The sequence below is a fragment of the Bombina bombina genome, chromosome 12 (assembly GCF_027579735.1).
Source record: "Bombina bombina isolate aBomBom1 chromosome 12, aBomBom1.pri, whole genome shotgun sequence".
NCBI classification, from domain to species: Eukaryota; Metazoa; Chordata; class Amphibia; order Anura; family Bombinatoridae; genus Bombina; species Bombina bombina.
In genome coordinates, this window is record NC_069510.1 from 25,216,437 (window position 1) to 25,229,369 (window position 12,933).

The 12,933-nt window shown below is 41.9% G+C and overlaps 1 protein-coding gene across 6 annotated transcripts in view; it reads right to left on the reverse strand.

Annotated features, from left to right (window-relative positions):
- Positions 1-12,933, reverse strand: part of RALGPS1 (Ral GEF with PH domain and SH3 binding motif 1) — a 1,173,485-nt gene that overhangs the window by 717,515 nt on the left and 443,037 nt on the right. For all 6 annotated transcript variants that reach the window (XM_053695590.1, XM_053695591.1, XM_053695594.1 and 3 more), the window contains one exon: positions 2,060-2,143. In XM_053695590.1, coding sequence (XP_053551565.1) covers positions 2,060-2,143 — 84 coding nt within the window. The remainder of the gene's footprint in view (positions 1-2,059; positions 2,144-12,933) is intronic.

The following is a 12,933-nucleotide window of genomic DNA, read 5'->3' on the forward strand; positions in this document are numbered from 1 at the left end:
TTGCCCAATTGTTATTTTGTAGTGATATTGGTCAATATGCACGATTAGCCTTCTATACTGACAGGAGTTAAGTCTCTAATATACAAATGCTCTTTTGAAAACTTCTAGGATTGGGACTTAAACATGATACATCACTTAAAATACAACGCTACTGATCCCAACTATTTTAGTGTTAAATTGATTATCAAATCAATGCCCCATACTTTACTATTTGAATACTGCAAGCTACGTATCGCATTCCCTATGCTAGATATAGTTCTGTAGGCATGTATCATTACTGTGTTTCCTTGCTGGAACACTTCAGCTATATTCATTAGACAGAATTGAGTTTATAAGGAATCTAGTTACTATACAGTCACTATACCTGTGCTACCTGTGCCCATTATAGAGTTAATGACTTGATAAAATGCTGTTTTAAAGGAGCATACCTCTAATTTTTATGTTTGGTCTGATCCAATATGAATGGATGCAACTTATTTCTAGTCAGGTCATGACCATAATCTAGGTCCACATCTATTTATGCCTTTTATACACCTATATAGGATCTTCTGTTTTAAATTAAACTGCAAGATTATATTATGTCACTGTGGAAATTTTGGGTTAGAGACAATTGTTACTTATGTATGTGCATGATTCCATTTTGCATATCCCTGGTACTGGTACCGGTCCAGGTCCAATCCTAATATTTCTTGTTTCTAGCATACTTCTATCTATGAACTCCGCCCCCCCCCCCCGGGGGCTTATTCTTTAAGCAAAAGGGACACAGATCCCATCTTTAACTCCCTACAAAATTCATAAGAGTGCTTTATTATAGTTAGAGCTGATAATCCCACCCCCAATACATTTGTCCTTCTGGGTTAAGGACTTAGGTTTGTGGTCATAATAGTTTGTAATGATCTATGTCCTTGATATACTCTCCCATGCCCTCTAAATTGAGGTTAGTTGAGTTTATTTCTAGTGGTAGTAGATATATTCCCTTCCCCTCTATGATCGACCACATTCATTAATAGTTCTGGGGACCCAATAAGGGCCCTATATGTTAAATACCTAAAAAACTTGAGGCCAGTTTTTATGTTTTTAGACCATAAAAGAACAGCTACAATTTCAGCACTATTTTTGATTATTTATTGTTCTTGAAATGTAAGTTCTTATTACTGATTCTAAAATATGGTTTGTTATGATTAATGTACTGCCAGTGATGTACGCTCTTGATAATTGCCCTTACGGGTTAAGGGCCTATGTTTGTGATTACTATGCTTTGTACTGTCGTTTGATTTGCCTCAATAAAAAAATCTTTAAAAAAAAAAAAAAAACTCCAGTCCCATAGCGAAGAGTACTACCCTCCATAAGAGACTATCTTTAATCTTCCGACACTTCTCTGCTAACCTCCTGTGACGAAAGGCAAAGAATGACTGGGGGATGAGGGAAGTGGGGAAGGGATTTAAGCCTTTGGCTGGTGTGTCTTTGCCTCCTCCTGGTATCCAGGTTCTGAATTCCCAAAAGTAATGAATGCAGCTGTGGACTCTTCCCTTTTAAGAAGAAAATGAATAACCCAATAAACACACATGCTCACTATACTGATGTCCCTGTTCAAATCCCTTAAACAGACATATACACGTATCTCTTTGGTTTCGGAGCACACATTCAGACCCTTTAGTGTGTTGTTTAATCATTTATTCCCAAAAGCCACATTTCCATTTTGTTTGGTTTGTTGCTAATGCTGAGCATTTGGTTTTTGGACTACAAAACACAGATTTGTGTGTAATGTAACAGTGAAGGCACAATAAATATGGGGGCAGTAGAGGGATACAGATGCATATTGTGCTTTTTCTATTGGGACTCTATCTTGCACACATTTAAACATAAGTGGTGGAAAAATATCAATATAGTTACTTACTTGCCCCCTCAATGTTAAATACAGGGAAAAAAAACATTCTAAATAATCAGATGCTTTTTCCCACCAATTCAGGTTAAGCGGCCTAGTGGAACATTCCAGCTCTGAATATAGTCAGTAAACAACACAAGGATAGACCGATGGCTCTCTGCAAACATTTCTTACCTGGTTAAATCTTCTTGTAAAAGCAACAACATTTGGGGCAAGGCTGTGTTTTTCTTTTTTGTTCCACCCGCAGCTGGCAAGTTCCTACAAATAAGCACAGCACATCATTTTATTATGTGGTAACAGTAACAAGATGCTTATTTTCTGAGCACATTGGTAAATTCATGCATATAAAAAATAGCAGAAAGAGGTGTTGTCTATTCACATCTCTGCTAGTTGCTTCAGCTGTAACTACAACTCATTTCATATATGCCATCCCAAAACAAGAGCAAGTAGCTACACTAAAAATAAAGAATCCTACTCGTGCAGAACATATTTCTTATCTGAGAGTGAGGAGAGAGAAGATTATAGCGGTGTGCACCTATCTAGATATCAAGTTGTGCTGAACATAGCTAGGAGGCTTATACCGGTGGTGCCCGGAGGTTAGTCACAGTATCTACTTTTTTGTGGATTGTTTTTGCATAAGAATCTTGAACATGAAATCACATAAAAGTGATCTATTGGTCAGAACTTACAGATCTACCAGCCAATAGCCCAAGCTGTGGCCTATCCCTTCGCCCCCCCCCCCCCCCCCCCCCCGCGGCACTACTAACAAGCCAGTCATGGCTCCTACCCTGTATGCACAGTGTGGTCGGTCACCAGGCAACTTGGCTCACACCTCCATCCCTGCTCACTGAGCACACACGTCACTCGTCACTCCCCCCTCCCTGTGGTGATAATTTTGAGCGGAGCAGAGAGGCCGGCCTTCTTTATAACTGTTACGGTACCAACAGTGTACCAAGGGTTAATACCAGATGAACAATGTCCTGCATAGGGAATCAGCAATTCACAACCCAGCCAGTTTCCCTGCAAACATGAGACCAAGCTCCACATTTCAGGTTTAAAAAAGAATAACTACTTTATTTGAAGGCAGCACACAGATTTATACACCCTGGCTTCAGGTTACAGAGGGCATTGGTTTAACAGTAAAGCAAACATATGAACAATGCATCAAACCTCTAACAAGTGTCTATTCACAGGTAAAACAGATTAACATATTAAGTTAATTAACTAGGGAAGAACGTTTACTCAGACAATCTGATGTTGGGCAGTCTAGTTAACATAATCACACAAGGACACAATCAGATCTGAAACATACATAGAATACATCTTATTACAGAATATAGGAACAGTTCTTATTAGCTATAAAGTCTTTTATGCCCACTTGGCTTATAGAGTCACAATTGCTCCCAAAAGGTGTACTCACACCCTGTACCCATCCTGTATTTATGGATACAGGGTGACATAGACATAAGACAGAGTTATGAAAGTACATGGGGTGTCCAGCATATAAAATTCCATATTTTCATGCAGTCTCTGGGTATCCTTAAGCCCATGTACCTCCAGCCCAAAGAATGTTCCATAACAGGCCCTCCAATGTACAGTGGCGAGATTGGTTTCGTCACATCTCTCCCCTTTTCCAAACAGACTAACAGGGTATCTGACCTCCTGCCGGTCAGTGCCCTGGTTAGTCCAGCAACCCACCCATAAAACACAATTAGTAGTACAGCCCACCCACAATAAATGGTTACTACACCTGAGTACGGGGAAAACTTGTCCATGTCCAGGTGCCTCACCACAGCTGTGTGGGGGACTGGTACGCTGAATTGGTGGGTTGCGAGGTGGGCAGAGACCAGCTGTACTCTGCCCGGGTGCCAGCACTACCATGGAAGTAGCCTGGTGGGAGCCTGGTTGCTGGAGGGGGAGACCGACTGTCTCCCCTTTGGATACATAGCTGTGCTGCTGGAGGGGGAGACCAATCGTCTCCCCTTTGGCTAAACAGCCGTGTTGCTGGGGGACAGGACCATCAAACTCCTCTCCCTCTGGTTTGTCATGCTCGGCTGTCCAGGGTATGTACTGTGCCATATACCACCAGAGCGCCTGGTAGGCATGTCAGTTTGCTGGGACAATCCATCTGTATTCCCGTTATGAGAGAGAATTCCTGTCCATACAAACAAGGGTTCAAATTCCTCAGTGCCCAGACCAGGGCCAAACAGTCCTTCAAAATCACATCAGCTTCTTTACGAGTTTTCTGTACCTGCTCTTTATAGGTATCCACAATCCCTTCATACTGACATAGGGTGCCCTTGAGTTGCAGCACCTCACTATGAGCCAGCGTCAGCTTCTCCTCCAGTGTCACTAAGTTTTTCTTTAATGTTTCATGTTCCACTCTCAAGCTGGTGTTTTCTGCAGTCTGTCGGTGCAGCTTGTCTAGCAGAGATTCCTGTTCTAAACGTGCTTTTTCCTCTGCGCTCCTCTTCTCCTTCATCAGCGCATTGTAACGGGACCTCCACATATCAATAGCGGATAGAGATTTACTGAGCTCAGCGTCCTGGGGCTTAGCAGCAGGTGGGTCAGTCTCTGCTGCACGGATCTGGGCACGGGTAGTCACAGAGTTAACATCAGCGGGACCCATAGGAGCGTAGGCAGAAACAAGGGGGGCCAAGTCATTTCCAAGAAGAACATCAGCAGGTAAGTCCTTCTTGACCCCCACATTCACAGGTCTAGCGCCCACTCCCCAATCCAAATGTACCCTGGCAACAGGTAGGCTGAACACATCGCCCCCTGCTACCCTCACAGCCACAGTGTCTCCAGTGTACTGTTTCTCAGACACCAAGTTCTTTTGAAGCAAGGTCATGGTAGCACCAGTATCCCGTAGACCACTGACCTTCTTCCCATTCACTTTAACCAGTTGCCGGTTATTCCGGTGGGCAGCTTGCACAAGGTCTGCCTCATGTAGGATGCTCCAGCATTCTTGCGCCTCTACGTAGCGGGCCGCAGGCTGAGGATTACGTGGGATTCCGCCGGCGGGTCTTCTCCAGGACTGCGCTTGGTTCGCTGCGTTTAGGGGACACTCTGGTCTTTTGTGCCCTAGTTGCTTACATCTAAAGCACCGAATAGGTTGTGAGTAGCACCGCAGGGCTCTCTGAGGGTAGTTCGTGGCCGGAGGCCGTGTGGTATAGTGGTGCGCCGGGGTTTGGTAACTGGCAGCTGCTGGGGTGACTGGGGGTCTGTACTCCACTCTAGCAGGGGGCTTAGTGGTAGCAGTGTCCAGTTTGCGGGCATCCGTATACTCATCTGCCAAGCGAGCCGCTTCCTGCAGGGTGGAGGGTTTACGGTCCCGAACCCACTCTCGAACTCCTGCGGGTAATTTGTCGAAGCAATGTTCCAACAGGAATAGCTGCAGCACCTCTTCCCCAGATATGGCTTGGCACCCCGCTATCCAGTGAGCTGCTGTGCGGTGCACCTTACATGCCCACTCAAGGTAGGAATCTCCAGCTAATTTAACAGTGTCTCTGAACCGCCTCCTGTATGCCTCCGGTGTAACCGCATACCTGGAGAGCAGAGCCTCTTTTACAGTATTATAATCCCTGACTTCCTCATCTGGAATGGCCCGAAAAGCCTCTCTGGCCCGGCCGGATAATTTTCCAGATAATATCGTGACCCAGTCCTCTGCGGGTACCTTGTGTAGTGCACATTGCCTCTCAAAATCCGCAAGGTACCCATCAATCTCTCCTTCTGTTTCCAGGAAGTTTTTAAAAGCTGCAAAATGTACTTTTCTCTTTTCCATCTTAGTCAGTATTGTAATAATCCCCCTCTTCCTGAGGTTACTGGCTTGTGTAGTTGCTCTTCTGGGCGATAAGGTTCATTCCGTCGCTGCCACCAATGTTACGGTACCAACAGTGTACCAAGGGTTAATACCAGATGAACAATGTCCTGCATAGGGAATCAGCAATTCACAACCCAGCCAGTTTCCCTGCAAACATGAGACCAAGCTCCACATTTCAGGTTTAAAAAAGAATAACTACTTTATTTGAAGGCAGCACACAGATTTATACACCCTGGCTTCAGGTTACAGAGGGCATTGGTTTAACAGTAAAGCAAACATATGAACAATGCATCAAACCTCTAACAAGTGTCTATTCACAGGTAAAACAGATTAACATATTAAGTTAATTAACTAGGGAAGAACGTTTACTCAGACAATCTGATGTTGGGCAGTCTAGTTAACATAATCACACAAGGACACAATCAGATCTGAAACATACATAGAATACATCTTATTACAGAATATAGGAACAGTTCTTATTAGCTATAAAGTCTTTTATGCCCACTTGGCTTATAGAGTCACAATTGCTCCCAAAAGGTGTACTCACACCCTGTACCCATCCTGTATTTATGGATACAGGGTGACATAGACATAAGACAGAGTTATGAAAGTACATGGGGTGTCCAGCATATAAAATTCCATATTTTCATGCAGTCTCTGGGTATCCTTAAGCCCATGTACCTCCAGCCCAAAGAATGTTCCATAACAGGCCCTCCAATGTACAGTGGCGAGATTGGTTTCGTCACAATAACACCTAAGCGATGTGCACTCAAAGCAGCGGGTGGCTCCGTGAATGGCCTCCCTCATAGTGTTGCCCCCAGCTTTACAGTGTTGTCCCCAGACCCCAGCTGGTGGCCACCCAAGAGATATCTCGGTATCCTGGCAGGCCAAACCACCCAGTAAAACTGGCACTTTCCTGTGCACACTTAGCTCGTCATACAAACATGGGTTGCCACTGCCATACAGACCTTTTTAAAGAGTAACAAGGAAAAGAGACCAAAAAAACAAAACATACCTTGGAATATTCACTTTGTAATGTGTATTTATCATAAGTAACACTTTTAAAGGAAAGTTATGGTCACATTAAAGTGCAAACATGTGTTTAATCCCTGCAAAGGGACTAAACACATAGTTAAAATTAGCTCTAGAGCAACAATGCACTACTGGGAGTAAGCTGAACACATCTGGTGAGACAATGACAAAAGGCATGTGTAGCCACAAATCAGCAGCTAATAGCCAGTAGTGCATTCCTTATCCTGAGCCTACCTAGGTATGCTTTTCAACAAAGGACACCAAGAGAATCAGGTAAGCTTGAAAAAGGTAAATTGAAAAGTCTCTTACAATAGCATGCTCCTTCTGGGCCACACGGGTTTAATTTCCCCTTAAGGCAAGTTATAAACTTCTAAACAATGCACAGTGACTGCTAATATGAGAGTATAGATTGAGTCTTATTAATTGGTATCTAATACTGAACATTGTGAATAATAAAGGATCACATACATTTGCTGGAACCAGACACTATATACAACTGGTTGCTCTTGGCTACACAAAGGAAATCCCTTCTTGTGTCTGCAGACGATTATGATAATGCAGTTCTATAAATTCCATATGTTAGAAGAACGAGAAGCACCAGCCAACGCCAATGTCAAACTGTGACAATGCAGGAAACAAATAGAGCAGGGTAGTGCTGTTATAGCCAGAGACACAAGCCAGAATATATTACCAAGGCCATCCCGGCGTAGAAGTTGCTCCTTTTATTGTTTCATAGAGGTACATACTAAAACCTACTGTGCCCTAGTATTCAGCTTCATAAACTGCTATCTGAGATAAAACACTGAAGAGTTTAAATAAATCGCATGCTAAATCCTTAAAGGACCACTCAATGCCGTAGAATCGCATAATTAACAAGAGCATTATAAAAAGACAATGGTTTAACACCTACACCTAAATTTCAAATGAGCAGTAGATTTCTTTTCTGACAAATATTTTTTCTCTCATATTTTCCAGCCCCCTGTATCATGTGACAGACATCAGCCAATCACAGACTAGTATACGTATACCCTGTGTGCTTGTGCACATGCTCAGTAGGATCTTGTTCCCCAGAAAGTGTGAATATAAAAAGATTGTGCAAATAGAAGTAAATTGGAAAGTGTCTTAAAGTGAAGGTCTATTTTGATGAATTAGTGCCCGGTTTTTAATAAACGTATTAAAAACAAGGGCACTTTAATTCATCAAAATTGACATTTCACTGTTTTCTTTAAAAACTTACCTTTTAATCCTTGCAGCAGCTCCAGTGATTTCTCCGGCCGTCGGAAGCCCTCTTCGCGGGTCCAAAATGACGAATCCGGCTTCCTCCAATCACAGTGTTGCATCAGGCCAAGATTTCCCAGGGGGGGGGGGGGGGAAGCTGTGATTGGAGGAAGCCTGATTTGTCATTTCTGATTTGTCTTCAAGCCTGATCTGTCATTTTCTGCAGAGGCTTCCGACGGCCGGGGGAATCGCTGGAGCGGCATTCAGGATTAAAAGGTACGTTTTTGAAGTAAACGGTGAAATGTTAATTTTGATGAATTAAAGTGCCCTTGTTTTTAATAGGTTTATTAAAAACCGGGCACTAATTCATCAAACTGGACCTTCACTTTAAAACTGCTGCTCTATCTGAATCATCATAAGTTTATTTTGACTTGAGTGTCCCTTTAATAATCTAGCAAAATGTATTTAAATGCACCTTATTTAATTTAAAGGGACATGTCTTGCATGAGTTAGAACAAACAATTTTGAACAACTTCCTAATACACTTCTATGATCAGATTCACTCTGTTCTCTTGATATCATTTGATACGAGGCATGAATGTGCAAACACCAATTACCAGATGGCTACCAGCGGTGCATTGCTGTGAGTGTTTAGTTTGTGATTATTTTAGTGATTTTTTTTTTTAACTATTTCAAACTAGAAACATAGAAACATAGAAACATAGATATTGACAGCAGATAAGAGCCATAGGCCCAGCAAGTCTGCCCGACCTTACCTAACAGTATAAACTTATCTAGTTTGTAGGATAGCCCTATGCTTGTCCCATGCATTTTTAAAGCCCCCCACAGTGTTTGTTGCTACTACCTCTTGAGGAAGTTTATTCCATAAATCAATCACTCTTTCTGTAAAGAAGTGCTTCCTCAAATTACTTCTGAATCTACTACCCTTTAGCTTGAGCTCATGACCCCTTGTTCTTGAATTTTCCATTTTATGTAAAATATCCTTTTCCCTTCTTTCATCATCCAACAGGGATCCCCCCTGACCACACACAATCACTCCAATTATACCAGCACCCAGATTCGAACTCATGACCCCACAAATACTTTTCAAGCCTTCTATCTCAATGAGCTACCACAGCTGACAACTATATAACTTTAGTATTGAAACAAGTCTTCTGCCCTATCCAGTACATGCAGATATATTAAAAGTGTCCTCTGATTAATTACAGGTTGTCATTGATTGAATTATAGGATAAAAGCAACAAAAAAACTGCGGATTGGTACATCATACAGCAGGATTTCCTCTCTCTCCTCCAATAAAAATAACATTTAAAATTGAAGTCTACTCTTGCACGACAGTTCTTGTTATTTTAAAGAATTATGCATTAGAAGTGGTAAACTTGTGTCTCAAAGAAAATATTTTGTGTGGTTCTGAACAAAGCGTGTAAATCCTGGAATACTTTCATATGTAATAGAAGGTGAGAAGTTTATAATAAAATAATGATTATTATACTTATTATTATCATCAGCTATTTGTAGAGCGCCAGAGATTCTGCAGTGCTTAAAAGAATCATAGAGCATGGTTGTATGTACTGACTCCAGTTTAAAGGGATATGAAACCCATTTTTTTGTTTCATGATTTAGATAGAGCGTGCCATTTTAAGCAACTTTCTAATTTAGTCCTATTATCATTTTTCTTTGTTCTCTTGGAATCTTTTGTTGAAAAGCAGGGAATGTATGTCCCATTTTGGCTTCAGCAGAGATTAGTGCTGCATGATTAACCGCATATGCGGTTTTAAACCGCGATTAACCGCTGCGATTTAAAAAACGCGAGAGTGTGCCATTTTTAGAAGTGACATCACTCGCCCTATGTGAACAGGCTTAGCGGTGACTGAGCGCACACGTGACGGGTCTCTCCCTCTGAGCAGTCAGCATTCCTGGGATGGTCCTGGGGAGGAGGGACGGGACATAGACTGGGAAGGAGGTGTCTCTAGCAGGTGATTGGTGGACTGGTGTTACTGTAGCATGAGAGTGGCCCATCGGAATTTAGCACCGACACGACACCGGCTTTTTCATTGCAGGCGGTGCTGTGGGATCATGATACTTCCTGTTCTGTCACTACAGTTCCTGTGAGCCCCCACGTCTTCACATCTGAGGGAAAATATTAACTTGTTCTAATGTTTAAAATGCACTGAGGTCCCTGGGAGGCAGCTGAGAGGCTAAAACGCTAATAAAGTACCATAAATTAATATATGTGATACGTATGGAAAATAAAAATGTACTTCATGTGTTTATTGAAATAAATAAATTGGTAATATATCACTTAGCACCTTTATTATGCACTGTGTTTTAATTTGAAATAGTATTTTCTAAGCTACCTCCCAGGGAGTCCCTGTCAGTGTCACTTTGTGTAGCAATCAGCTACTGGTGCCCACGGGAGGTGCAGGAGGGAATCCAGGAGGCAGGAGAGATACCAGGAGGCGTGTACGCGGCCTAGCAATGGAAGAGAGAGAGGGAGTGGGAGGACCCTACACTGCAGAAAATAAAAAATAAAGGGAGAGGGAAGGGGCATTATACTACAAAAAAAGTTGGGGTGGGGGTGTGGGGTCACTAACTGGCGATCGCAGGAGGTGGTGGGACCACTACACTACAGAAGAAGAAAAAAAAAAAGACAGCTGCCAGTACCTAAGATGGCAGCATTAGTTAGAGGGTAAAGAGTTGGAGAGCTGTTTGGGAGGGATCAGGAAAGTTGGAGGGTTAGGGGTATCCTACTATGAAGAAAAATTGGCAGACTGTCTACCAGTACTTAAGGTGGGAGAGACCAGTGGGGCAAAGGAAGGGAAGAGAGCTGTTTGGGAGGGATCAGGTAGGGATCAGGGGGTGGGAAGTGTCAGGTGGGAGGGTAATTTCTACACTAAAGCTAAAATTAACTTTACAAGCTATCTAATTAACACCTTCACTGCCGGGAATAATAAAAGTGTGGTGCGCAGCTGCAACTGGACTCCTAATTACCAAAAAGCAATGGCAAAGCCCTATATGTCTGCTATTTCTGAACAAAGGGGATCCCAGAGAAGCTTTTACAACCATTTGTGCTATAATTGCCCAAGCAGTATATAAATAAGTTTGTGAACAAATGAACTATTTTTTTATTTTTATTTGATTGCATTTGGCAGTGAAATGGTGGCATACAACAAACCAAAATGGGCCTAGATCAATACCTTGGGGTGTCTACTTAAAAAAAAATAAAATATATATATATATATATATATATAGTTTTAACGGGTAAAAAAAAACACGGCTCTATTTCTGTTTAAATGTAGTGATGGCAAAAATGCTAAAAATTCTCTGGTATTTTGGGCAAATTTTTCTCTGAAAGTCCCAGTAGTGAAGGGGTTAAATGTTATTAAAACCACTACAAGTGGACCTGCAAATTAACACGTATTAAGAAACATTACTTTTTTGGTAAATTTACACCTGTGGGGAGGGGGGGTTGGCGCTTCAGTTTCTAACCACCAGAGACATAAATTATATTTGGTTTGCACCCAAAGCCTAATAATATTACTGTCTGTGTCACTGACCACTGGATCCTGAAGGTGAAATCATTTCTTTATAGCAAAAGCAGAGTAGACTTTACAGTAACCTAAGGGGCCCTCCAATGTAAACACTGGAAATATTCACATTTTCTTCTTTTTTACACAGACATGTTAAAGAAAACGTAGCATTTATTTGTCAGCTTCTCCTTTATTTAACTTTGTGTCTGCACCCACAGCTTTTCTTTGTGGAATTTCTTCTAAAGCTAAGTGCAAGCAGACACAGAGAGGAACAGAATTTAATTCTCTCCTCTTTTTCCAAAGTGTTAGACTTGATGTCTGAATATCTCATCAGATTGTTTGCCACGTAAACCTGTTTTTTACTGTATTAGCATATAGAAAGAATCAGTACAATAATGTGACATTGTAGACAGTCATATACTTAGAGACCCCCAAATGCTAAATTGTACTTGTAAAGAATATACCAAAAGCATAGAGTATCCTATCTGCTAGTTCAAGTCCTCAAGGCACACTAACAGGCCACATTTTCAGGATTACCTTGGTTTAAACCATGGTTACTGATCAGCTAATGATTTCACCGTTGCTCAAGTTCAGCTATCCCAAATATTTGGCCCGTTAGTGTACCCCGAGGACTGGAACTGAGATAAACAAAAAATAATTTCATAATAAATTGATATAGTGATAAAATGTGGTTCAACCTTCAACAACAACAAAAAAACGGAATTTATGCTAACCTGATAAATTTATTTATTTATTTATTTCTTAAAACGGGGAGTCCAAGGATCAGCAATTACTGTTGGGAATATCACTTCTGGCCAGCAGGAGGAGGCAAAAAGCACCACAGCAAAGTTGTTAAGTATCACTTCCCTTCCCACAACCCCCAGGTCATTCGACCGAAGGAAAAGGAGAGAAAGGAAGTAACACAAGGTGCAGAGGTGCCTGAGGTTTATATAGACAAAAAACTGTCGGAAAAAAACAGAGAGGGCCTGGACAGTGTCAAGAAATAAATTTATCAGGTAAGCATAAATTTCGTTTTCTTTCTTAAGACATGGTGAGCCCATGGATCAGCAATTACTGTTGGGAATCAATACCCAAGCTAGAGAACACAGATAAGGGAGGGACAAGACAGGGAACCTAAACAGAAGGCACCACAGCTCGCAGAACCTTTCTCCCAGAAGAAGCCTCAGCTGAGGCAAAAGTGTCAAATTTATAGAATTTACAAAAAGTGTGCAAAGAAGACCAAGTTGCAGCCTTACAGATCTGGTCTACAGAGGCCTCATTCTTGAAGGCCCAAGAGTAAGACACCGCCCTGGTGAAATGAGCTATAATTCTCTCAAGAGGCTGCTGCCCCGCAGTCCCATAAGCCATACAAATTATACTTCTCAACCAGAGAGAAAGAGAAGTGGCAGTAGCTTTCTGGCCCT